The sequence below is a fragment of the Triturus cristatus genome, chromosome 7 (assembly GCF_964204655.1).
Source record: "Triturus cristatus chromosome 7, aTriCri1.1, whole genome shotgun sequence".
Taxonomy (NCBI): Eukaryota; Metazoa; Chordata; class Amphibia; order Caudata; family Salamandridae; genus Triturus; species Triturus cristatus.
Genome location: NC_140590.1, coordinates 1457581482 through 1457606836, shown reverse-complemented (window position 1 = coordinate 1457606836; position 25355 = coordinate 1457581482). Strand labels below are relative to the sequence as shown.

Genomic DNA, 25355 nt, shown 5'->3' with positions numbered 1-25355 from the left:
CCCCTCCCCAGTACTTCTCTGGAACCCCATGGGCCCTTAACGAGACCTCATAGGCCGCTAGCCACTTGGCGATATCGTCACCCGCCCCATAGCTAGCTACTATGTCCTTTGGCAGGTAGGGTTTGGGTTCCCTGGTGTACTCTCGTTCTTCGCTGCCACCGTTAGGTACAGGGTGTGCCCCGATTCTCAGGATCTGAAGATCTATCTCTTTCAGCCTTATCTCATGAGCCATCCTCTGTTCCTCCTTCTCTTTCTCCAGCCTTGCTAAGTCCCATGTGAGCTGTCTTTTCTCCCTCCGGTCTGTTAACTCCACTTCAGACAAGCCACCGCTAGAGGCACTGCTGCCCTTCCTGGAAAGTGTCCTGGGCCCCGCTAACAGGTTCCCCACCTCAGGTTGGTACAAACCAGCTCCCTCACTGTCGGGCTCTCTATCCCTGTCCTCCTCCTCAGCCTTGCTTTCTCGGCGTGCCTCCCCCCAAGCCCTTAAGCTGGTTTGGAGTGCACCCTTCATTGCTCCTGGGGGACAATACACCCCCTCCCGCTGACAAAACTCCCTGAGTTGGGCCACAGTATAGGTTTCCAGGTCTTCTAGCACAAACTCCATTTTGCCCACTCAGGTCAGAGGACAGTTATTTGCAGTAACTATGCAGGGGGGTACCTTATATAATACCTCCTCCCACCACCAGAGTAAATTTGGAAAAACAAAAACTCACAATTAGGAAGGCCGCTTGGAGAAAACTCCCGGTGTAGGCCTATGGACTACCCACAGTTATTGTCGAGTATACGTAGGCACAGCTCGATCCCACCGCTGAACACCAATTATGTTGGAAAATACTCCACTCCCACACCGGAAAGGGTGGTGGTAACGGGGTCTCTCCAGACATACACAGTGGTAGCTTGGCTCGAGTGGCCAGGCACCAGGCACCGTGCTAAGCATACGTCATACCCATACAATAACCATGCGTGCATCCGTTCCAAAAACGACTACACCGTAAAAATTATGAAAATAACTCCGTTTATCTTCTTTTTCTCTTAGTTGCTGATTAAATAAATAATAACACCATCACCATATACAAGGCTTTTTCTGTGGAAGGGTACGTCAAATAAATACTGTCTTAATGATTCAATAAATAGGGGAGATCATAAATAATTAAGGCATAAATATAAGTGCATTACATACAGGCAATTAAATATTATGAGGCAATAAATACTGCAAGCCAATAAATATTGTGCGACAATAAATACTGTGGAACAATAAATACAGTGAAGCAATAAATAGGTTAAATACAATAAATACAGTGCTCTCAATAAATAATTAAAAGCTGACAGTGACACTTATAGAATCAGATCACATTTAGATTTCTATGGGCTGATTTGGCCCAGTCACAGCTTGTGGTTAGATGGATGGCTTGAGGGTGTCTACTCCCTGGCTTGGACAAGGCTGAGGCCCAAACTGAGGTAGATAAAGGGGGGAGATTCTAGAGACCTGGCTCTCTCACTCTACACAACCCCTCTGAATTAGTCTCAGCTCACCCCTGGCACAATCAAGCTGGTTCCAGCACCTCTCTAGCCCCTAGGGTAGTCTCTCAGGATTCCACAGGGCCTTAGGCGCCCTCTATTCCACTTACTGCCCTTTTTTTGAAGCTCCGACGCTGCTGGAGTCGTGTCGACGCCGTGAGGCGGTTCCGGTTCGATGTCGGCGGCCTCGGCACAATGTCAGTTCTTGACGACGCCGGTAGGCGGTTCCGGTTCGATGTCGGCAGCCTCGGCTCGATCTCGACCTCCGGTTCGATGACGTCGGGCAGTCTTGGCTCGATGTCGACTTCGGGCGGCTCCGGTCCGATGGCGACCTCAGGTTCGATGACGTCGGCCGGCCTTGGCTCGATGTCGACTTCCGGCGGCTCCGGAGTGCGATCCCCACTCCCGACCTCCGGTGCTCCTCTCCTCAGGTTCCGGCGACTCCGGAGTGCGACCTCACTCCCGACCTCCGGTGCTCCTCTCCTCAGGTTCCGGCGACTCCGGAGTGCGACCTCCACTCCCGACCTCCGGCACGCTTCACCTCGGTCTCCGGCGACTCCGGAGGGCGGACTTCACTCCCCCGTCGACGCCGCTCACTCGACCTCGGGTGACTTCCTCCTCGACCTCTGGTACTCTCTACGACCTCCGTCGGCGCCCTCTCTCGACCTCCGGCGGCTCCGGGTACGATGTCTGCTTTTCCAGTCAGCGCCGCTTCTCCACCTCGGGCTCCGGGTCTCTAGGCTTCTCGACGTCGGACTCCAGGAAAACCAATAATCAGGTCAGGACTTTGCTGTTCTTTGCTTCTAAGGCCTGTTCCTGCTGTCCAGGTCCTTAAGATGGTTTTTCTTGCTTCTTCCCACACAGGGCTCCAGGCTGGGCTCAGTCAGTAGGGACTAGTATCAAGGGTGGGTTTATGGACCCCACTCCAGGCACAAGTTTCCACCCCTGCTGCCTCACTCCTTCCTCCTTCAGGTTTCTGCTGCTCTCTCCTCACCAGTCAGGTGCCAACTGCCAGCTCCAACTGCCAAGTCTCTGTCTTAGCTTCCCAACATTCTAAACCGCCTCCAACTGTCACAGGGCTCCAGAATGTTGCAGAAGGTTCTAGTAGGTTCCAGTGGGCTCTGATGATGTCACAGGTGGCCACCATTTTGTGCTCCAGGCCCTCAGACAGAAGTTCCAGGGGTAGATAAAATGGCTCCCTGAATCTGCATCAATACTAAAAAGTCTGGTGGTTCCCAAAAAGGAAAAATTCTAACAGGGTTTGAGGCAAAAGTGGGACAAAATAAATAATGATGAGGAGGGACCACCCAAAGGGCTGACAGGTCTAACAGCGCCCATCCGCGCTCGGGCCACGCCCAGCACCAGAACCCCTGGCAGTTTGATGCCAGGTAAGCCCTCCATCTACACATACTCCAAAAATACTCTGTTGGAACTGAATAGGGTGGAGAGGGCTGGGGATTATATATGTATTTCCTTTGACTCAATGCCATCAGCTCCCCCAGGGACCTGTCCTAAATGTAATATAACCCTACCAGAAATCAAATATCAACCCATCAGGTTCTTGAAGGATAAAAGGACAGCTGTAGCAGGGCGTGGCACTCAAGTTTTTAAATGTATTCTGGTGAACGCCAGGTCCTTGGTTAAACATAGTATGGAGTGCGCAAGACTTCTAGAGGAAAATGAAATAAAGATAGCCTTCATTACAGAAGCCTGGACAGACTAGGCCTCTGGTCCAGATTTAGTGAAAGCTACCTGTTAGACCTGTCAGCCCTTTGGGTGGTCCCTCCTCATCATTATTTATTTTGTCCCACTTTTGCCTCAAACCCTGTTTGAATTTTTCCTTTTTGGGAACCACCAGACTTTTTCGTGTTGCTACAGATTCAGGGAACCATTTTAGCTACCCCTGAAACTTCTGTCTGAGGGCCTGAAGCACAAAATGGTGGCCACCTGTGACATCACCAGCATCCACTGGAACCTACCAGCACCTTCCAGAACATTCCAGGAGATTCCAGAACCCTGTGACCGTTGGAGGCGGTTTAGAATGTTGGGAGGATAAGAGAGGCAGTTGGCAGTTGGAGCTGGCAGTTGGCACCTGACTGGTGAAGAGAGAGGAGCACAACAGCGAAGGAGGAAGGAGTGAAGCAGCAGGGGTGGAAACTTGTGCCTGGAGTGGGGTCCATAAACCCACCCTTGATACTTGTCCCTACTGATGGATCCCAGCCTATAGCCCTGTGTGGGAAGAAGACAGAAGAAAACCATCCTAAGGACCTGGACAGCAGGAACAGGCCTTAGAACCAAGAAAACAGCAAGATTCTGACCTGAGAACTGGTTTCCCTGGAGCCTGGCGTCGAGTAGCCTGAAGACCTGGAGCCCGAGGTGGAGAAGCGGCGCTGACTGAAGTAGCAGACGTCGTACCCGGAGCCGCCTGAGGTAGTGAGAGGGCGCCGACGGGGGTCGAGAGGAATACCAGAGGTCGAGGAGGAAGTGAACCGAGGTCGAGCGAGCGGCGTCATCGGAGGAGTGAAGTCCGCCCTCCGGAGTCGTCGGAGACCGAGGTAGAGGTGAACCGGAGGTCGGGAGTGAGGATCGCACTCCGGAGTCGCCCGGAACCTGAGAGGAGGAGCACCGGAGGTCGGGGGTGAGGATCGCACCCCGGAGTCGCCGGAAGTCGACATCGAGGCCAGGCCGGCCGACGTCATCGGAGTCGAGAGCGCCATCGGACCGGAGCCGCCCGAAGTCGACATCGTGAAGAGACTTCCCGACGCCGTCGAATCGGAGGTCGAGATCGAACCGAGGCCACCGACATCGGACCGGAACCGCCTGCCGGCGTCGTCAAAGAACTGACATTGTGCCGAGGCCGCCGAGACCGAACCGGAACCGCCTCACGGCGTCGACACGACTCCAGCGGCGTCGGAACATCAGAAAAAGGGCAGTAAGTGGAGTAGAGGGCGCCTAAGGCCCTGTGGAGACCTGAGAGACTGCTCTAAGGGGCTAGGGAGGTGCTGAAACCAACCTGACTGTGCCTGGGGTGAACTGGGACTAACCTAGAGAGGTTGTGTGGAGAAGGAAAGCCAGGGCATTGGTATTTCCCCCCTTTGATCTACCTCAGTTTAGGCCTCAGCCTTGACCCAGCCAGGGAGTAGCCTCCCCCCTCAAGCCTTCCACAACCCTACAAGCTGTGCCTGGGCCAAATCAGCCCTTAAGAAGTGAAGTGTCATCTGATTATATGAGGGGTGCTGTATACTTGTAATTATTTATTGGGGATACTGTATTTATTGAGTTTTTACCTATTTATTGCTGCACTATATTTATAGGTCCACAGGACTTGTTGGTGTACAATATTTATTGGTACAGTATTTATTGCCTCAAAGTATTTAATTGTCTGTATATATTGCACTTGTATTTATGCCCTGTTATTTATGATCACCCCTATTTATTTCATCAAACAGCCAATATTTATTTGACCTGCACTAATTGAAACTTGTATATTGTGATTGACCTATTTATTTTTCCAATCAGCAACTAAGAGAAAAAGATAAAGAAGAATATTTTCATAAATTTTTACGGTGTAGAGTCGTTTTTGGAACGGATGCACGCATGGTTATTGTATGGGTATATTGTATGCTTAGCACTGCGCCTGTTTCCTGACCACTCGAGCCAAGCTACCACAGTGTGTTCGGGGAGTCCACCACCACCCTGCGGAGTGGGAGTGGGGCTGTTTCCAACACTACCCCACCTGGGTTTCTCTGTCATGCATTAAATAGGCCTGTTAGGAAAGGAGGGGGTTTGGCAGTGATTTACCACAGCTCTATTAAAGCTGTATTTCAGCCCGTTTCAACCACTGCCTGTGAGGCATTGTCCTTTAATCTCACCTTATCCGATCACCATACCTTTAAAGGTATTTTATTGTACAGGCCACCAGGAGCTAGAAACTAGTTTGCTGCTCATATTAGTAAGCTGTTGGAAGAGGGTCTGTGTTGTAACACCTATACTATTTTGGGAGATTTCAACTTCTATTTAGAGGTGTCTACTGACCTCGACACAGCAATGCTGATGGACATGATGGATAGTGCCGATCTAAAGCAACATGTTAGGGGACCGACTCATGTAACTGGACATACCCTGGATGGTATTTTTCTCTAACCATCCCGGTCTGTCATTTACAGGCATGTTACCACTTGTGTGGTCTGACCACGCTGCTGTTCAATTTGAACTAACTATTGCGGCTCAGTACGCAAAGAGTTGTTATCCCAAAGGACAGATAGAGATTAGAGCCTGGAAGAGAGTTGATGGGACTGCTTTACAGGATCTTCTTACTACCACGGCAGGTCAGTTACCACAGGGTGTAGAGGAGGCGACAACCACCTACACCAATTATCTTGCGCAAGCGAGTGATAAAATAGCACCACTAAAAACTTTTTCCCCAAAAGATAACACCCTTGCGCTCCATGGTTTACAGAGGAGGTGAGAAATCTAAAACACATCTGTAAACGCCTTGAACGCAACTGGAGGAAAGGCTACAAGGAAGCTGAGAATTTTTTTTATAAATCTAGCCTACAGAATTATAAACAAGTTATTTTCGCCGCGAAACAAAAACTCTATTCAACCCAAATCGATTTGGCAAAGAACTCTGCCAAAGAGTTGTTTAGAACTGTCTCCAGCCGGCTTCCCTGAGTCCAGTTAAAGTTTAGTCTAGTCAGGCACAGTGTGAGGAGATTGCCAAATTCTTCCTTAATAAAGTGGAGAGCATATTTTCGGTCTTCAGCGGACCTAACAGTGCTGGGCTGAACATGGCAAGGGAGGTATTTATGCCCACGAGGATTGCCCCCCTTGCCCTGGATAAATTTGCGCCACTGACCGTAAACGATACTCTTGAGCTCCTAATGGGAGCCAAATCTGGCTCTCCTTTTGATCCATGCCCAGTGAAGGTTATAAAACTGGCCCCTGGTCCAATTGCTCTTTCTCTCGCATCCATTTTTAATGGGATGTTTGAAACAGGACAGTTCCCCAAGCTTTGGAAAGTGGCTTCAATATTGCCCCTTCTAAAAAAGCCTAGCCTGGACACTAAGGACTCCAATAACTTCCACCCGATCTCTCTGCTTCCTCTTCCCGCAAAAATGGCTGAAAAAATTATTAATCGCCATCTCAGTGCGTTTTTGGGGGTTAGTAAAAGCACTGAATCCTTCTCGATATGGCTTTAGAGAGGGACACAGCACTGAGTCTGCACTCATTAAGGCGACTGAGGAGATCAGGGAACCCGTGGATTGAGGAGGCAGGGCAGTCCTGATTTTATTGGATCTGTCCGCGGCCTTTGATACGGTCCATCATGATATTCTGATGGACCGTCTCATGGCTTGTGGGGTCCAGGGGAAAGCTTGGGATCTTCTTAAATCTTTTCTATCAGACAGAGGACAAATTGTATCCCTAGCCAAATTTCAGTCCAAGCCCTTTGCACTGCCATGTAGTGTACCGCAGGGGTCGTCTTTGAGCCCCACACTCTTTAACGTGTATGTCTCATCATTGGCCCCTGTTATCAGCGCATTCGGGTTTGGTCTCACTTTCTATGCTGATGACACACAAATTGTGGTGTCTATTACCTGGCCAAGAGCTGGGAATAGATAAACGGTTTAAAGTCTGTATGGAATCGGAGGGGAGATGGATGGCAGACAATTGCCTAAAACTGAACTTGTGCTGTTTGGGAACGATCTAATTGATGGCCTGCTTCCATGGGTTCACTTCCTATACCCTCAAAAAAGGTGAAAAATCTGGGAATAATATTGGATGAGAAACTCTCCTTTGGGGCCCAAGTAAATGCTGTAACTTCAACAACAGTGCATGTTCTTAGAACTGTCAAGAAGGTATTGCGTCTTTTACCTTCGGGGACCCGGCAAACAGTAGTTACAGCATTGGTCATGTCTAGGCTGGATTACTGTAACAGCCTCTATCTAAACATACAACAAAGACTTCTGTATAAACTTCAGCGGCTACAAAATGCAGCGGCCAGATTACTTACGGGCACATCCAAGTTCTACCCAATTTCCAAAGAGATTAAAAAAACTGCACTGGCTCCTGGTGAGGAACCGGGTGCATTTTAAATCTCTTTGCATGGTCTTTAAAGCACTTCAAGGCTTAGGACCAGATCATTTAAGGCACCAGTTTCAATGGTATATACCGACAAGAACTCTTAGATCTCTGGGAGCTAAGCTGGTCGTAGTTCCACCAACAAAAAAAGTTCAGTGGGGTGGCAGAAGTTTCTCTTCATGCGCAGCAAAGGCCATTCCATTTGACAAATGCCACCAATCTTTTAGCTTTCAGGAAAGGGTTAAAGACCTGGCTTTTTGATAAATAAACCCCCTTTTTTTCCAGCTCAGCATTAAGGAGTAGTAACTAGCGCCAGGACACCTCTGGGTAATCGTGCGCTCTAAAAGTTCCCACTACATAACATATAACAGAATAGATTGGCATAGAGTACAGTGGTATAAGGTGTATTGGTTTTGAGCAAAGTGGCGCAGAGTGCATTGGCATAGAGTGGAGTGGCATAGAGTAGATTGTTTCAGAGTAGTGTGAAGTGGTGCAAGATAGAGTGGAGTGATGCAGAATATAGTGCAGAGGTATAGAGTGGAGTGGTGTAGAGTGGGGTGATGCAGAGTATAGTGGCGCAGAGTGTAGTGGCATAGAGTGCATTGGTGTAGAGTACAGTAGGATGGTGTCGAGTTGAGTAGTGCAGAGTGCAGTGAGAGTGCAGTGGTGCAGAGTAGTGTAGAGTAGGGTAGAGTTCAGTGGTGGAGAGTGTAGTCTTGTAGTGTCAGAAATCTGTGGCAAAGAGTACAGTTGCGTAGAGTGCATTGGAGTAGTGTTGCAGAGTGCTGTAAAGAGAACAAGCATACAGTACAGTGGCTGAGTAGAACAGAGTCGTGTAGTGGAGTAGAGTGCAGTGGCATAGAGGAGTTGCCGTAGAGTGCATTGGTTTTGAGTAAAGTGGTTTAGAGTAGAGTGGAGTGCAGTGGTTTAGAGTAGAGTGGCGTATAGCACAATGGTTTATAGTAGAGTGGTGTAGGGTACAGTGGTGGCGTACGGTGGCATAGAGTGCAGTGGCGTAGAGTGTTACAGAGTAGAGTGCTGTAGAGAGCAGTCGCGTGCAGTACAGTGGTTAATGAGTAGAATAGAGTGGCGTAGAGTGCAGTGAAAGAGCTTAATGGTGTACAGTGCCAAAGAGTACACTAGCATACAGTAAAGTGGTGTAGAGTACATTTGCATAGAGGTGGTGGTCTTGCAGTAATACATAGAATGGAACTAAGCACCCAGTGCTCAGTTGTCTGTTCACCCGACTGCGAGGCTTTTCTTTTTAAAATCTCAACACAGGGACAACATACAATTAACGGTTTACTGATCTACCATCCTCCTGATCCTGGATCGAACTTTCTGGCTAACTTAAAGTCTCCAATTTAATTTCTTTACGATTCTGGGAGACTGGAACTTTCATTTAGAAGCGCTGGAAGATAAAGACACAAAGGAGCTCCTAGAATTGACATCTGAACTAGGTCTCAGACAGCTTGTCCAAAAACCTACGAATCTAGCAGGACATACTCTAGATGGTCTGTTCTCCAACAATCCTGCCATCTCTCACATATCTAATCTTCCTCTAACCTGGTCTGACCATCTTGCCATTCTTTTTAGACATAAGCTCCTTAGATCCAACTCCACCAACACAGCCCATTCCAGGACCAATGCTAGAGCCTGGCACAACATTGATCCTTTGTCGCTTGTGGACCATTTAGCCCAAAGCCAGCCGGACTTGGAGCTAGAGACAGAATCCTCAGCCATAAACTATACCTCATGGTTAGAGCTTAATTGTTCTAAGCTCGCTCCTACTATGGTGATCAATAAAAATAGGAAAACACCTTCTGCTCCGTGGTTCTCGGAAGCTCTTAGACTAGACAAACAGGCTTGCGGAAGGCAAGAAAGAGTATGGCGAAAACATTATGAGGCACCAGAAAAGGATAAGTATAAAGCTATGCTCTCAGATTTTTTTTTTTTTTAAAAGTTGATTTCTGAGAAAAGTCAATACTATACATCACAAATAGAAAAAGCTGCTAATTCCAGCAAAGAACTCTTTCAAACTGTAAAACATCTCACATCAGGTGTGATACAAGATTCTGCCAATCATAGTCAAGTGTTTTGTGATGCACTTGCTCACACTTTTAAATCTAAGGTGGATCAAATTTTTTACCATTTTGCCCATTCTAATTCACACACTAAATTAGAGCAAGATGACTCTCCCAAACCGTGTTTTCTTAATTTTACTCCCACATCGGCAACTCAAATAGCTAAACTTATTTCCATGGCCAAATCAGGATCACCAGAATATCCATGTCCCCCTAGAATTTTACATAGTATTAATCAATTCATGGGACCTTATTTCTCTCCCACAAGGATCCTTTCCCACTGTGTGGAAACAGGCTTGTATTTTGCCTCTTTTAATAAAACCTAATTTGAATTCGACTGACCCTGCCAATTATCGACCTATCGCAAGAATTCCTCTGCCTGCAAAGATAATTGAGAAAATCATAAATACAGAACTCTCTATGAATATCGCAGACAGTCAGGTTCTAGATCATAGCCAGTTCCGTTTTAGAACCAAACATAGTACTGAAACGGCATGGATTAAAACTATGGAAGAAATCCGATCTTCTCTAGATGGCAGTGGGTCAGCAGTTCTTATATGCTTGACCTATCCGCAGCATTTGATACTGTAGATCATGCTCTTCTGGTCCAACGATTTAAAACAATAGGGATAGGAGAGGGAAGCCCTCTCCCTACTGACATCCTTTTTATCAGAAAAATTCCAAACTGTCCACCTAGGCAAATTCAAGTCAGCACCTTTTTCACTGCCGTGCGGGGTCCCTCAGGCATCCTCGTTGAGCCCTAAACTTTTTAACATTTATGTGGCTGAATTGGCACCACTGATCAGAAGATTTAATTTGATTCCTACCTCCTAAGCCGATGATACCCAGTTAGTCATCTCGACAGTAGATAAGGATATCAATCATTCTCTAAAGCTTCATGATTGTATGATTAAGTAAGTAGCTGGATGAGCAATCACTGCTTGAAATTAAATTCAAGCAAGATGGAGGTGATCATGTTTGGCAATCCCTTTCCACCGTGGTCCCCTGAATGGTGGCCAGATAATCTCGGCCCCCCTCCTACACCTGTAACCAAGGCTAAAAACCTTGGAGTCATTATAGATGACAAATTGAGCCTGATGTCTCAAGTATCCAAGGTGGTGTCCTTCGCCTACTTCATGATTAAAACCTTAAGAAAAATATTTCCTTTCATTCCCTCAAAATCAAGAAAGACGGTTGTGACCTCTCTAGTCTTCTCAAAACTTGATTATTGCAATGGCCTATATATCAATATTCAATCCACTTTCCTTAGAAAGTTGCAAAGGGTAAAAAATGCAGCTGCAAGACTCATATTAGACATCCCTAAGCACCAGTCAGTTAGGAAAGGCATTCAAGACCTGGATTGGCTGCCAGTTGACCAGCGGGTAAAATTTAAGGCACTTTGTATTGCCTACAAGGCTCTCCACAAGGAAGGTCCGAAATTCTTATGGGACCTTTTTAAATGGTATTCCCCCAATAGACCTCTACGATCGGCAAATATGAATCTGATGCCTGCTGTCAGAATCAAAAAAATGAACTGGGGTGGGAGGAGTTTCAGCTATAATACTATAAAGGAATGGAACTCCCTCCCACTATATCTCCGGAAAATTCCCTCCCTCTTTGAGTTCAGAAAGCAACTAAAGACATGGCTCTTTTAGGATCATTGGTCTGAAACATAGCATGGAGAACCGGGAGCGTCAAGACACCTTAGGGTATAAGTGTGCTATACAAGTCATAATAATATAACATAACATACATTTGCATAGAGTGGCGTGGCACAGAGTAGATTGTTTCAGGGTAGAGTGAAGTGTGCCGTAAATTAGAGTGGTGCAGGGTAGAGTGGAGTGTCAGAGTAGTGGTGTAAAGTACTCTGGTGTAGATTGGAGTGGTACATAGAAGAGTGCATAGGCATAAAATAAAGAGTTGTAGAGTCAGAATACAGAGGTGTACAGTAGATTAGAGTTGAGTACAGTTTTGCAGAGTTGAGTGTCAGTACAGTGGTGTAGAGTGGTGTAGAGTACAGTGGTGCAGAGTAGAATAAAGTGGCATAGAGTACAGTGGTGCAGAATAGAGTGCAGTGGCCTAGTATGCAGTGGAACAAAGCAGATTGCAGTGGCGTAAAGTGCAGTGCCACAGAGTAGATTGTTTCAGAGTAGAGTGCAGTGGCAGAGTAGAGTTCAGTGTCATATAGTGCAGTGGGGCAGAGCAGATTATAGTGGCTTAGAGTGGACTGGTGCAGAGTGCAGTGGTGCAGAGTGGAGCGATGCACAGTAGAGTGGCAGAGTGCAGTAGAGTGTTGGAGAGTAGAGTGGGGCAAAGAGGAGGGCAGTGGCATAGGTGCACTGGTGTAGAGTGAGTGGTGTAAAGTTCAGTGGAGGAGACAGAGTGGAATGATGCAGTATGGGGTGGCAGAGTGGCATGCAGCAGAGTGGTGCAGAGTAGAGTTAATTGGTAGAGTGCAGTGTTGCAGAGTAGACTGTCAGAGTGCATTGGCATAGAGGAGTAGTGTAGACCGAAGTGGCATAGAGTACAGTGGTGCAGAGCAGAAAAGAGGGTTAGAGTGCAGTGACGTAGAGTACAATGGTGTAGTGTGTTACCGAGTAGAAAAGAGTGGCGTAGAGTGCTGTGGTGCACAACAGATTGGCGCAGAGTGCATTGCCTTTGATTAAAGTGGTGTCGAGTGCATTGGCACAGAGTGCAGTGGTTAGAGTAGAGTGCTGTCGTGTAGAGTAGCATAAAGCAGAGGTGCACCGTAGATTGCAGTGGCATAGAGTGGAATGGTGCAGGGTAGTGTGGAGTGGCATATAGTGGCGTCCAGGGCAGAGTACATTAGAGTGGTGTAGAGTGGACTAGCAGAGCGCAGAGTGGAGTGGTGCAGAGTAGAGTGCATTGGCATAGAGTGCAGTATTGCAGAGTAGAGTGGCATAGAGTGAAGTGATGTATAGTAGTGTGGCGCAGAGTAGAGTGGAGGAGACTGGAGTGATAAAGAGTGCAGTGGCGTAGAGTGGAGTACAGTGCATTGGCATAGAGTGATGCAGAGTAGAGAGGGATGGAATGAAGTGGAATGGTGCAGAGTAGAATGCAGTGACAGCGTGGAGTGGCGCAGTGTGGAATGGTGCAGAGTAGAGTGCAGTGGCACAGTGGTGTGGAGAAGAGTGGCATGAAATAAAGTGGAGTACGCATGGTGTGGTAGTGCATGGCCATCACAGACAACACATCTTCAATTGAAATTACCATTACATTTAGCACAGACCTACAGTTTTACTGATAAAAGTATACAGCACACCAATGCTAATGTGTGGAAATATCATCGCCTAGTGTATTAGTTTGTTTGGATCGTATTAAAATATGTTTTTCCTCCACACTTCCAAATTACCAAAATGACCCACAGTAGCCAGCATGATTGTCACATAAATCCTCACCTTGAAGTCAGAGAAAATAAAATAAACACCAAGTTCCCTCGGAAGTCAGAGCCTGAAATTTGACCTCTGTTATTGAATGCACAGCAAATGTGACAAGATAAGTACAGAATTCCAGTACTGGTAGATGAATACAGTAAATAGGGTTTGGGCAACGGAAGGGACTAACTCAAGTTGGAAAGCCTAAAACAAATAAAGGCAGCAAATAAATAGCAAGCAAATGTGAGTTACAAACCATAAAGCCAATGGTAGGCAATGGGCAGCATTGTCAGGAAAGCTTTCCGAACTCCCCCAAGAGGTATTCAGCAAACCTGCATTGTCTGGTAGGCTTTGACCTAAAAACATGCCTTGCTGCGCAAGTGTCAGATTGTAACTATCTCTTCATACCTTTAGAACAGCATACCAATCAAACCCAGAAGACATCTTTTCCCTACCATATCTCTTCCAGCTAACCAACCCAAGTGATAGATGTGTGGGATGCTGCAATATTAACACTGTCCCCCAGGCCCTGAAACTCGAACTAGCCACATTTCCCTCATCATTTCCTTGCCACTTTAACCTGATTCAGGAGGCCTATGATAAGTGTCCACTAAATACCCTTCCCAAATAGCATGTAGCAGGAGCGCTCATTTTTACAACCTAAAATTGCACCTAGAAAGATTGCAGATTTTGTAATACTGTGCAGAAAGAATAGAAAAATCCAGCATCATTACATGTTCTATATTGTGTTAGAAGTATTCACTAAACCTTGCCCAAGGAATTATCCTTACTGAAGTTTCCGTGCCTACAGGCCCTACTTTATGGTTCCAGACTCCCTTCTACCATGCCTCTAGTGACTAAAGTGGTGTTCCTTGCCCGGAGAGCAGTGCTTAGACACGTGCAGTGGGAAAATAAACTTGTGCAACAGACACCTTTCTGGCATGGCAGCTGGTTGGGAGAGACGGCCAAACTATAGTGTTTTAAAACCTGGGATCTCATTGGTATCACTCATCGTGGAGACGCTTGGTCCCCAACACACACATGCTCCTTCCAGGATCTCCAGGCCACCCATACTCTGGCGAACACTCAATTTTACAAATATCTCCAACTCTAACATGCCCTTTACGCTCATATCCCAGGATCTGACCCCTTGCCTGAAATCAATATTCTTGAGGCCAAACTTTTTATGGGTAATCTAGGGCGTGGTGGAAATTTGCGAATCTATCGCACTCTGATAATAATTCCCCTGGTACGCTGCAGCATCTTAGACTCCAATAAGAGGGTTGGTTGCGTTGTATTGAGGACGAGGATTGGCGAAACGCCCTGATGGCCAGAGAGAGCTTACAATTTCCTCCAGACTGCAGTTGGTTCAGATATATTACCTTTATTACGCCTACTTTTTTCCAACCTGAATGCACCGAGCAGGCCTCTGCCCCAACCCCTCCCGCCCCGATGTGGTTTGGATGCCACAGATTTTTATAACATGGTATGGTCCTGTCAGGTGATTGCAAACTATTGGAACAGGGAGACCCAGAATCTGTCAGACGTCTTGGAGTGGGAGGTCCTCCTTTTCCCCTGGATGTTGTTGCTTGTAGTGTTTGAGGGCTCTGGGGGCACAAGAGCTGAGCAATCATTCCTGGGTATGGCTCTCCTAGTTGCCAAGCGCGATACCGCAGCTCAATGGATGTCCTCTGCTCCTCCCACCCTGACAGGCTGGCGGCGAGGAGTGGATTGGTGGATGCAGCAGGAGCTTGAGGTATACGATTTCAGGGGCTGAACCCACAAACATGAACAGGTGTGAGGAAAAAGGGTGGGTCAATCCATAAACAATTAGCGCGGTGCAGTAAATCAAATGGTGCCGTCTAAACATGTTGTAAGAGTGAAGAGCCACTGTTAGGAGTTCATGTCGATTCTTCTGTATTATGATTAATGTGTGTCCACTGTTTTACATTTAGCACTCACTGTGGTTAAAATTAATAACATTTGTTTATCAGAACAAAAATAAATTTGTCCAAGGGTGTTACTTAGCCAACAGAGCAATTAGAAGGACTGAGATCACTTGATGACATAACTTAACTGTAAAACCCAATTGACACCCTCAATTTCATGCCACTCTTGCCAAACCAGGAAGAGGCATAATTCTGCCCGAACTACAACCTCTTCTACATACCTGACAGTCCAGGAGGATATTTTCAGGCTTTAGGTCCCTGTGAAATATGAGAAATATTTTAGATGCCATAGAAAATTAAAGTTTTTTGTCAGAAAGCTTTTAATCACTGGGCTTAATGTTTCTTTAGATAAGGGACTAGTGCTTAGCCCTGTTACCTAGTTTTGACATAGGTGCCATCTGATATTGCTGTTCTACTAGCTAGTGAGAAATCTCACTTCATGTACCTGTGTCAACCTCGTGTCAATCGTGAGCCTAGACAAGCACTCACATGCTATGTACAACCACAAAAGTTAACCATCCTGTGACTCCATCTTACTAATCAAGTACCAGAGGACTTGAGGACAAATGCCATAATTCAGGGTTCACAACTACTATGAAATTTTACCAATATAGGAGGATAACAGCACTTCAACCACATTCAAGATCCCAAGCCATATGGGTCAGCCACCAACAGTGGAGAAGTATAGTTAGCACCATGATGATAACCATTAAAGTATTCAATGCCACTGAAACAATTCAACACGTTCAGCACACAATATTAGAATTAAATATCACTTTCTTGGGAGCCTCAGTGAAGTATGCCGACCAGTGAGATATGTGGTTGCCTGCCACCATCCTCAACAGAAGCATTGCTAAATAAGACAAAAAAGCCTAGAACACTACTACCCATGCCATTTTGCAGGCACCCTCAGCACACATGCATGTGTCAACAAAATTGCGTCTTTTTTTTCCAATTTGCTCATCCAGGTTACAGCGGCAAATAAAATTTTACAAAAAATGTGTGAAAGCTTTTTAAATATTTTTTAAGAGAAGTTGCAGGTTGAAGGACAGTAACATGAAGGGTGGGTTGGGGGTAGCAACATAAGTGGCAGGAGGGATGGAAGCAACACAGAAGGCATATATGGGGAGGAGAAGCAACAGGCGATCAAAAAAGACGGGGCAGGGAAACAAAATGGAGGACAGGGGATGGAAGGAACACTGAGGGAGTGGGTATGGGGGGGGGAGGGGTGAATCAGTGGGTGACAGCAACATGGTGCGGGAGCGGAGAAGCACACAGGGAAAAAACAACAGGGTCTACATGAGAGGGAATGCAACATGAAGGGAGACAGGGAGAAGCACATGTGTGACAATTACCAAGATGGAGTTTGGGCGGAGAAAGGTATATGAGGGAGATAGCTGGAAAACACATGCACAGCCATGGAGCGCTTAACCAAAAAGAAAAAAAGTAGTGCTTGAAAAGCATAGTCGATGGAAGAACAGGAATTTGCTAATCAAAGAGATGGTAAAGAGACTATGCTTGACGGGAGGGACAAGCAAGTTACTTATCTTCTGTAACTTTTTCTGGTGGATACCCTGTCAAGCCACAGATTTTCACCTTTAAAATGTCTCCAGGCTAGTTCTAGAATATTTAAAACAGCATTACGCCCAGGCGACAGTGTGGTTAACCCCTCCTGGACCCACTTTGCTTTTCCTCTTAGTTTTACATTTTCCACATTTTAGCAGACTTAGTCCCGTTACCTTTTACAAATTTTACTTTTGCGATATGAGTAACGCTGCACATGCTGCTTGTTTTTAGACAGCCTTTTCTGCAACACAATCTGTACATTTCGTTCAGGGCTAGGAACATAGAAAGATATCCTAGTAGATAGGTTGCCAGCTCGGAGACCGTTTCTAACATATAGACACATCATTGCATCAGAGCTGTACCTCTAATACAGTGGTTTTATTAAACAGTGTACTGTATCTTAGTGGGTCAGGGAGACACTCCATCCATAATGGTACTGGGACACTGTCATTTTCGACATGCAGCTCTGCCAATGCTGATCTTCCTTGCTGGTCCTGCAGAGAAGGACTACCAATCTAACTCCATACCGAGTCATCCAGGTATGGGATCTCAGGCGATCGGGCAGAGGGTACACCCATTGTGTTCTCAGAATAGCAGTCGCTAGTAGGTAGGAATAGTTCGCACCATGTTTCCATAGGAAAAGCGTTTTTGACTTGCCTATATCTTTCATCTTTCATGAATCTTGACTAACTTTTACCAAAAGATTGCCAAGGTGAATCTTGTTCTGCATGGAAAGTTTCAGGGTGATCTGTCAAGTGGGGGACGAGTTAAAAGGGGGAAGGGTCAATAGAAGTGCGTTTTCCCATGTTATTTCCCGTAGCGTCTTTAGACACGCCTGCAGCCCGAACCGCTGTCCGGAATTACACCAAATTTGACAGGAAGGTAGGTTTTGGTTTGCAGATTCCAGTTTCAGTTATGCAATGTAAATCCATTCAGTGGTTGAGAAATTTAAGCGGAAAAAGTAAGGACATGTGTAATTGCAGCTATTTCCCAACGATTTCACGATTAATCATGAATGCGTGCGTCAACAGGAATGCTGTGCTTGGCTGGCCGCAACCTGAGCAGAAAGTTGCGGCCACCATTTTACCTCATTGCAACAGTCCCCGGGGCTAGAACCAAATGGCTCAAAGTGACATAAGAGGTCAGGTTGCACGTGCCCTGACCTCATGAGAGGGATATAGGGTTGCTTGAGGAACCCCTTATAAGTAGAATACGTCTTAAGAATGTTTTTTTTTCCCCTGCTCCCGATATTCACAAATTTGCCGCGACTGTCAGCACTGCCCTATGTAACGTTGCGACAAATTTGCAAATATATGTTGCTAATATCACTGAAAAAATGATATAACTAAATGTTTATACACCCACCCTCAGTTTCACTCAGGCACTACTTGCACACCCACTAAGCCACCCACTCTGAGACTGATGCTCCACAGAGAGATGCACTCAGATTTCATGCACCCATTCACAGACCCACTCAGACACACACACACCCACTCAGAAACGTATGCACCCACTCACACAAAGACGCACACACCCACCCACAGATCCACTCTGACTTTCATGCAACTACTCACAGACTCACTCGCTAACTTGTCCTCCTACTCATAGACCCAATAACAGACTGATGCATCCACTCACAGATTCACTCAGATACTCTTCAACTCACTCAGGGTCCGTCATTCTCGTGCACTCACTCAGAGACCCATACAGACACTGTTGGGAGTCATTCAGAGATCCATTGATATTCTGACAGTCACTCACAGATCCACTCACTCATATTCCCACTCAGAGAGCCAATGAGAGACTCATGCGTCCACTCACAGACCCTGTCAGAGACTGAGACACCCACTCAGACACTGATGCATCCAGTCACAGGCCCACTCAGAGACTGATGTGCCCACTGACACCTACTAAGACTCTTAAATCCAGGAGGAGCCTAGCGCGCAACCAAGATGGCCGCGTAGGCACAGGGCTCCCGAGGGCCTCCACAACTTCCCACGTCTATCCTGAATTTATCCTGATTCTATCGACGGGCTTCCACGGGCGAACCTACGTGGAGGTGATACCGGTTGTCTAAATCTGAATCGGACATCGGGAACCGGAATAGCATCGATTCCAAGTTGGCGGCCTACTCCGGACCCTGCCCCGGACTCGAGTTGGCATGGTGCCCGGGCAGAAAGTGAACAACAACGGCATGCGTGACTTGGACCGGTGCGCATCCCCTACTTTCACTTTCGGTTTCGGGTCTCCTCGCTGAAACTGAGGGGCCCTGGATTGTCAACACAGATTTATAGTGGGACGACTGAGTACCCTGCCTGCTCTTGGACACTAGCCTGGACTACCTTTCGGGATCACCGAGGCTCCCTAGATTGGCTCTCTGGGGATTGCTCATCGTGTTGGTGGCCGACTCTCTTGGCGATCATCTGACAATGGCGGCTAGATTGGACGGAGATAAGCAAAAATCCAAGACGACTAGGCGGGGAGCTCATACTCAAGCTAACAGCATGGATCGCTATACCCAGTCGAGAGGTTCCCCTGTTGGCCCCCATAAGTCACCGGAGAGACGCAAGGATGGCCCGGGATCGTCGACGGAGTTAACATTGCAGGACGTCATGGGTGCCATCGATAAGATGAAAGTGGCGGTCGGCCAGCAATTCGACACATTGGCCCATAAATTGGACGCGGTTTTGATCGACGTCAAACTAGTCAGAGCGGACCTTTCACAAACAAATGAAAAGGTCAAATCCTTGGGCCTGACGACGTGGAGTCTGGTAACAGACGTTTCCGACCTGCAAGCGGAGGTCCGTAATCTGCGGGCGTCCACTGCTTTGTCTGTCCGTCGACTGGAGGATTTTGAAAGTAGGGCTCGGCGGAATAATGTGCGCATAATCGGGGTACCGGAGAAATCGGAGGTCCCTGCGGCTGACCTCTTCGTGGAAGACCTTGTGATCAACCATCTCGCACCCAAAGGCTTGAGTAAATTCTTTGCGGTTGAGCGGGCCCATAGAGTTCCGGGTGGTAAGCCCAAACCGGGCGCTCCCCCACTGCCCATCATCGCCAGAATATTTCATTTCAGGGACAGGGATGCTATACTGCAGGCCTCGAGGGTGAGTGGGCCGACGAAGTTCGAGAACACTCATATCAGTTTCTACCCGGACTTCACACAATTGGTCCAAAAGCAGCGACAGGAGTTCATGGACGTCAAACGACAGCTGAGCGACATGGACCTGAAATATGCGATGCTCTTTCCGGCCAGGTTGCGTGTTGAGTTTGAGGATCGGACGCACTTCTTTGATCGGCCGGAGGAGGTTGGAGATTGGCTTGATACCCTGCCTCAGCAGCGACGTCGAGAGGGACAGCCCGAAGGGAACGGAGCGGGCTTGGATGGATAGGAATAGACTTTTGGTTCCCGGTGACTGACACTTCCAGATTTTGATTTGGTGTTTCTATTCACTGCCCGGGGGTTGTGGGGTGCTCAGTGAGGCTCTTTCCTCCTCTCCTCTGGGGTCTCTTTTTGTAACGTAGTTAATGTTAGGGCGACAGGCACACTGCAAGTTGGGGGGGCTACATGGGCTCACGCAGGGGTGCAGGGTGGGGGGAGTTGTAACGGGAAGGTTGGGGGGGAGTTGGGGAATGTTTGAATGTTCTACAAGGCAACTTCACGCCATACGATTGGTGGTCGGGATCGTGTTCCCTGGGGGGGGGGGGGGGTGCGCTGGGATGGGATGGGGGGTAGGGGATTGAGAGTACTCTCGTGGAATGTGAATGGCTTGGGGGATAGGATTAAACGCGGAGTAGTGCTGCAGTTTTTGAAACGGCTGTCGCCAGATATTGTCTTTCTGCAGGAAACACATCTAATTGGGAATTCTTGCCATGCTATGAATAGGAGGGGGTATCGTCTTGTTGCGCACTCTGGTTTCACTTCTGGCTCACGCGGGGTGGGCATCCTGATCAGAGCCTCTCTCCCGCTGGAGGTGGACGATGTGATCCATGATGATAGGGGGCGGTATGCTGCACTTGTAGGCCGATGGGAGGGCAGAACCATCTCGCTTGTTTCTGTTTATGTCCCACCAGGATTACAGACCGTCACTTTAGCTGATTTGGGGCGAATGGTCCTGGGACTCCCGGGGGGGGGGTTCTGGTGGTGGGGGCGATTTTAACTCTGTCGTATCTGGCGGGGTGGATCGTCACCCTCCCAGGGATCTCCCGGGGGCACAGGCCTGGCTGAGTGAATTTATAGATACCCTCGGACTGATAGACTGCTGGAGACTAATGCACCCGGGGCAGGCGCAATACACTTTTCACTCAGGAGCCCATGGGAGTTTGTCAAGACTTGATTATGTCCTTATGCCGGCGGCCCAAGCTGGGATGGTTAGAGAAGTAAGATATCTGGCCCGGGGTATTTCCGATCACTCCCCACTACTGTTGCACATTGAGGTCACCCACGGGGCTGAGGGGCGGGTGGCACCGATAAACCCCTGGTACCTTCATGATCCTAAAATCCGGGCGGACCTGGTCAAGTCTATTGACCGCTATTTCACTGAAAACGTAGGGTCAGTGTCCTCTGCTGTCTCGTTATGGGAAGCCTTCAAAACAGTGCTCCGTGGGCAGGCTCTTTCTCTCATTTCCCACTCCAAGAAAAGCAAGACTGAAGAGGTGGTTCGCCTTGAAAACTACATAGCCAAGTTGGAGGGGGACCTGGAACTGGGTGTTACGAAAGATGCGTTGCATGTTCTCAGTCTTAAGCAGCTCGACTATAGAGCGTTGGTTACTGACGCAGCCAAAGTGATGAGTAGAGAGCAACAGGGGCGCTTATATGATGTGGGGGACAAGGCTGGTAAATTGATTGCATGGTTGGACAAGAAGGAGAGAGCGAGTCGAGTGGTGCCGGTTATTGAGAGAGCGGATGGCGTGCGTGTGACTGACCCTGTGGAAATTGTTGAATGTTTCGCGACTTATTTCCGTGACGTCTATTCTCCAATCTCGAATGGTCTTGAAGATGACTCATCTGTTGCTGAGAGATATAGTGTTGCCGTCTTTGTCAGAGGCGGATAGGGCACTGATGGATGCGACGTTGTCGTCTGACGAGATTGCTTTGGCTATTCGCTCGATCGCTTCTGGCAAGGCCATGGGTCCCAATGGCTTTCCCATTGAACTGGATAAATTGCGCCCGGACAAGATGGCGCCCTATCTCCGCGACATGTTTCTTGAGGCACGTGACGTGGGCTCCCTCCCCTATGATCAGCGTCTCGCTACCATAGCTGTGATTCGCAAGGAGGGGAAGCCGCGGGATCGGTGTATTTCTTACAGGCCCATCTCCTTATTAAATGCGGAGCCTAAAATTCTTGCTAAGGTTTTAGCTAACCGTCTGGTTGGGGTCGTTGGCGACTTGATCCATCCGGATCAGTCCGGTTTCATACCTCACCGTAATAGGGCCCTGAACCTGAGGCGTCTTCATGGAGTGCTCGCCAGAGCGGAGTATATACGTGAACCGGCCGTTGTGGCGTCCTTGGATGCCACTATGGCGTTCGATACCCTAGAATGGCCATATCTTTGGGCGGCGCTTGCGAAATTTGGTTTTGGCCCCGGGTTTATCGGTTGGGTGAGGTTGCTGTATGAGGAACCGTTGGCCCAGGTAGTTGTGAATGGCAGAGTGTCGGCGCCCTTCGGGTTGGGAAGAGGCACGCGGCAGGGTTGCCCGCTGTCACCTCTCCTTTTTGCGCTTGCCTTGGAACCTCTGGCTGCCTGGTTACGATGGGAGCACTCATTGCGCGGCATTAGGTGGACGCCTGAATTTGAGGACCGCATTTCTCTGTATGCGGACGACATTCTCCTGTACCTCACATCTCCCCGGCAGTCTTTGATAGTACTGGTTGATGTTCTGAACTCATTTGGTCGCAACTCCGGCTTGGTCATTAACTGGGCCAAGTCATGCGTCTATGTTCTCTCTGGGGACGCTCCTCTCCTTCCGCGTGGCTGCCCTATTCAGATTGCGCTGTCAGGGTTCAAATACCTGGGAGTGTTCATAACTTTGGACCCTGTTGCCCGTTATGAACGGAACCTACTCCCCCCACTCCAACGACTGACGTCTCGAGGTGGCGACGGCTTCCGCTTTCGCCGCTCGGACGCGCGGCGTTGTTTAAAATGATGTCGCTGCCACGATTCCTGTATGCACTGCAAAATACACTCGACGTCATACCGGCCCGCTATTTCCGTGAGGTTGAGAGTTTGCAGAGGCGGTTGTTTTGGGATGGGCGATCCCGAATCGCTCTCACAAAATTGACACTCCCTTGGTATGATGGAGGTATCGCACTCCCCGATATCAAGCGATATTATTGGGAGTCCCAATTGGCGGCGGTGAACCATGGGATGTACGGGCCGGCCCTGAACCCGGCGTTCGAGATGGATAAAATGCTATTGCCTGGGGGGGGACTATAATAGAGCACTCTATTCGAAGTCGCCTGGTGTGCAGTTGACAGGCCCAACAAAGATAGCGGTACATGTGTGGCATGCTGCTAATGCTGCGATGGGTTGGAAGGACCGCCTGACTCGAGCGACTCCACTGTATGCTTCGGATAGGCTGGGCTGTTTGTGGAAAACCAAAGGGTTTGAGAAATGGGATATGATTGGCATATGTAAGGTGAGTGACCTCTGGGTGAAAGGGGAGTTTAAAACGTTTGAAATGCTGAAGGCGGAATACAAGCTAAATGACAGGGAGTATTTCCGATATGCCCAGGTCCGTCATGCGTTGCGCTCGGTTTTCCCTGATGCCACCGCTATCCCAGAAAATTCCCCGCTGGAGGATAGGGTGCTCGATGGCTACGTGCCTGACAGCACAATCGCCTTGATCTATAAAAAGCTTATCAACGATCGGGCGGATCTGTTGACCCGCTTGAGGGAGATCTGGGTGGCTGACGGTTTGAAATTAGATGACGAGGACTGGGTCTCGGCAATAGCCTCCCCGCGGGAGGTGGCAATTTCGGCCCGCCTTCGGTTCGTACAACTAAAGATACTCCAAAGAGTGTATGTCACTGGTCCCCACCTGATGCGCATGGGTTTCTCCGTGGATGGGATGTGTAAGCGTGGCTGTGGTTCGCTGGGTACTTTCCTTCACATTATATGGGAATGCCCTGAGGTGGCGCTCTTTTGGCGTCGGGTGCATGCGGTAATGGAGGAGGTCACTCACGTTGCACTGCTTCCAGAGGCTAGGAGATGCCTGCTAAATGTGAGGGAGCCAAACGATTATAATGTGGCACAGACGCGGTGGGCGACTTTGGGAAATATGGTGGCCAAACGTAACATTGCCCAGTTATGGGGTTCCCAGAGGCCACCCACGGTCTCGGTGTGGAAGGAGAATATGGATTGGTGCATGTTTAGAGAAAAGACGGTGTATGTAGCGAGAGGCAAGCCGCGGAAATGGACAGGGGTGTGGGGTCCGTGGAACGCCTATCGCGGAGACATCTGTGCCCCTCCACTGGCTGTTGTGCTAGATGCCTCTTCGTCCCCCTAGCCGAGCATTCCTCGTCTGTTAAGTCATGAGTGTGTTACAGTTTGCTTTTTCCTCTGCTCCCGTGCCCCCCTCCCTTCTCTGCCGCTGATCATTGGTTCCCTACCCCGGGGAGCGCGTCCTGCTATTTACAATGTCTATTGCCTTGTTTGTGTGTAATGTTTCTTATTTTAAATTGGAAACCGAAACCGTATTTCATATTGTCATTCAATTGTTGCTTCTGCCTTCATTGGGTGAGATGATGGACTGACGGGCTCCCCGGATTGACCAATCTGTATAACAGTGAATGATACGTTTCATGCTACTTAGCGGCCGGCCCACAGGGTTGTAGGCCCATGTTTGTAACTCATTGAAGTCCAATAAAGGTTTCTTTAAAAAAAAAAAAAAAAGACTCTTAAATCTACCCACAGAGCCTCTCAGAGTCATATACCCACTCACAGATCCAGTCAGACACTCATTCACCCACTCATAGATCCCACTCAGACACTCATGCACCTACTCACATAACTATTGAGACTGATACACCCTCTCACAGATCCACTCAGATACTTACGCATCCCCTCAGACAATTACATATTTACTCTCAGACCCACCCATTCCCTCAACACCTACTCGAGACTCACTGACATACTCAGGCTTCCAGTCACAGAAACACTCATACATGCCATCACAGACACATTCAGATGCTCATACATGTTTTTATAGTCATTTAGATAGTGATGTATCTAGTGTGATGGTATGAGTCAAGTATATAGTTATACATTTTGAATGTGCTATTGAATGTCTGCTTTTGTTTTACAATTTCAAAACGTATTAGTGAATATGGGGACATTGTCGCGAAGATCTAAAACAATTGAAAAAAAGTTATTTAGTAAAGAAATTCATGATACTTTGTGTACTGGGGTCGCTCCAAGAAGAGCCTGTGTGTTCACTGTATGTATATGGCAGCTAAAAACGACCAGATGCAGAGTTTCAGGTTGCTGAGAAACACCCTGTGGCCTTCATCTGTAAAGTGAAGTTCATCACTTCTACAGATTCCATGCATGTGAAAACGCAGGTTGTTTTGTAGATAGAGCCCATGTATGGTCTCTGAGGAATGCAGAAACAGTTTTATTAACATGTTTCTTGGCTTTGTCAATTTGTGGACAGAATTGATTAAACCACTTCCATTTCTGCCTTTGGTGTATGTTGGACTACACCAAGACCGTATGGGGAAAAATATCATTATTTGTCAAAAAGGTATCCTTCATTAGGA

The 25355-nt window shown here is 47.9% G+C and overlaps 1 protein-coding gene across 4 annotated transcripts in view; it reads right to left on the bottom strand.

Moving 5' to 3' along the window:
- Positions 1 to 25355, bottom strand: part of SGK2 (serum/glucocorticoid regulated kinase 2) — a 396404-nt gene that overhangs the window by 68806 nt on the left and 302243 nt on the right. For all 4 annotated transcript variants that reach the window (XM_085619218.1, XM_085619215.1, XM_085619217.1 and 1 more), the window contains one exon: positions 15249 to 15285. In XM_085619218.1, coding sequence (XP_085475344.1) covers positions 15249 to 15285 — 37 coding nt within the window. The remainder of the gene's footprint in view (positions 1 to 15248; positions 15286 to 25355) is intronic.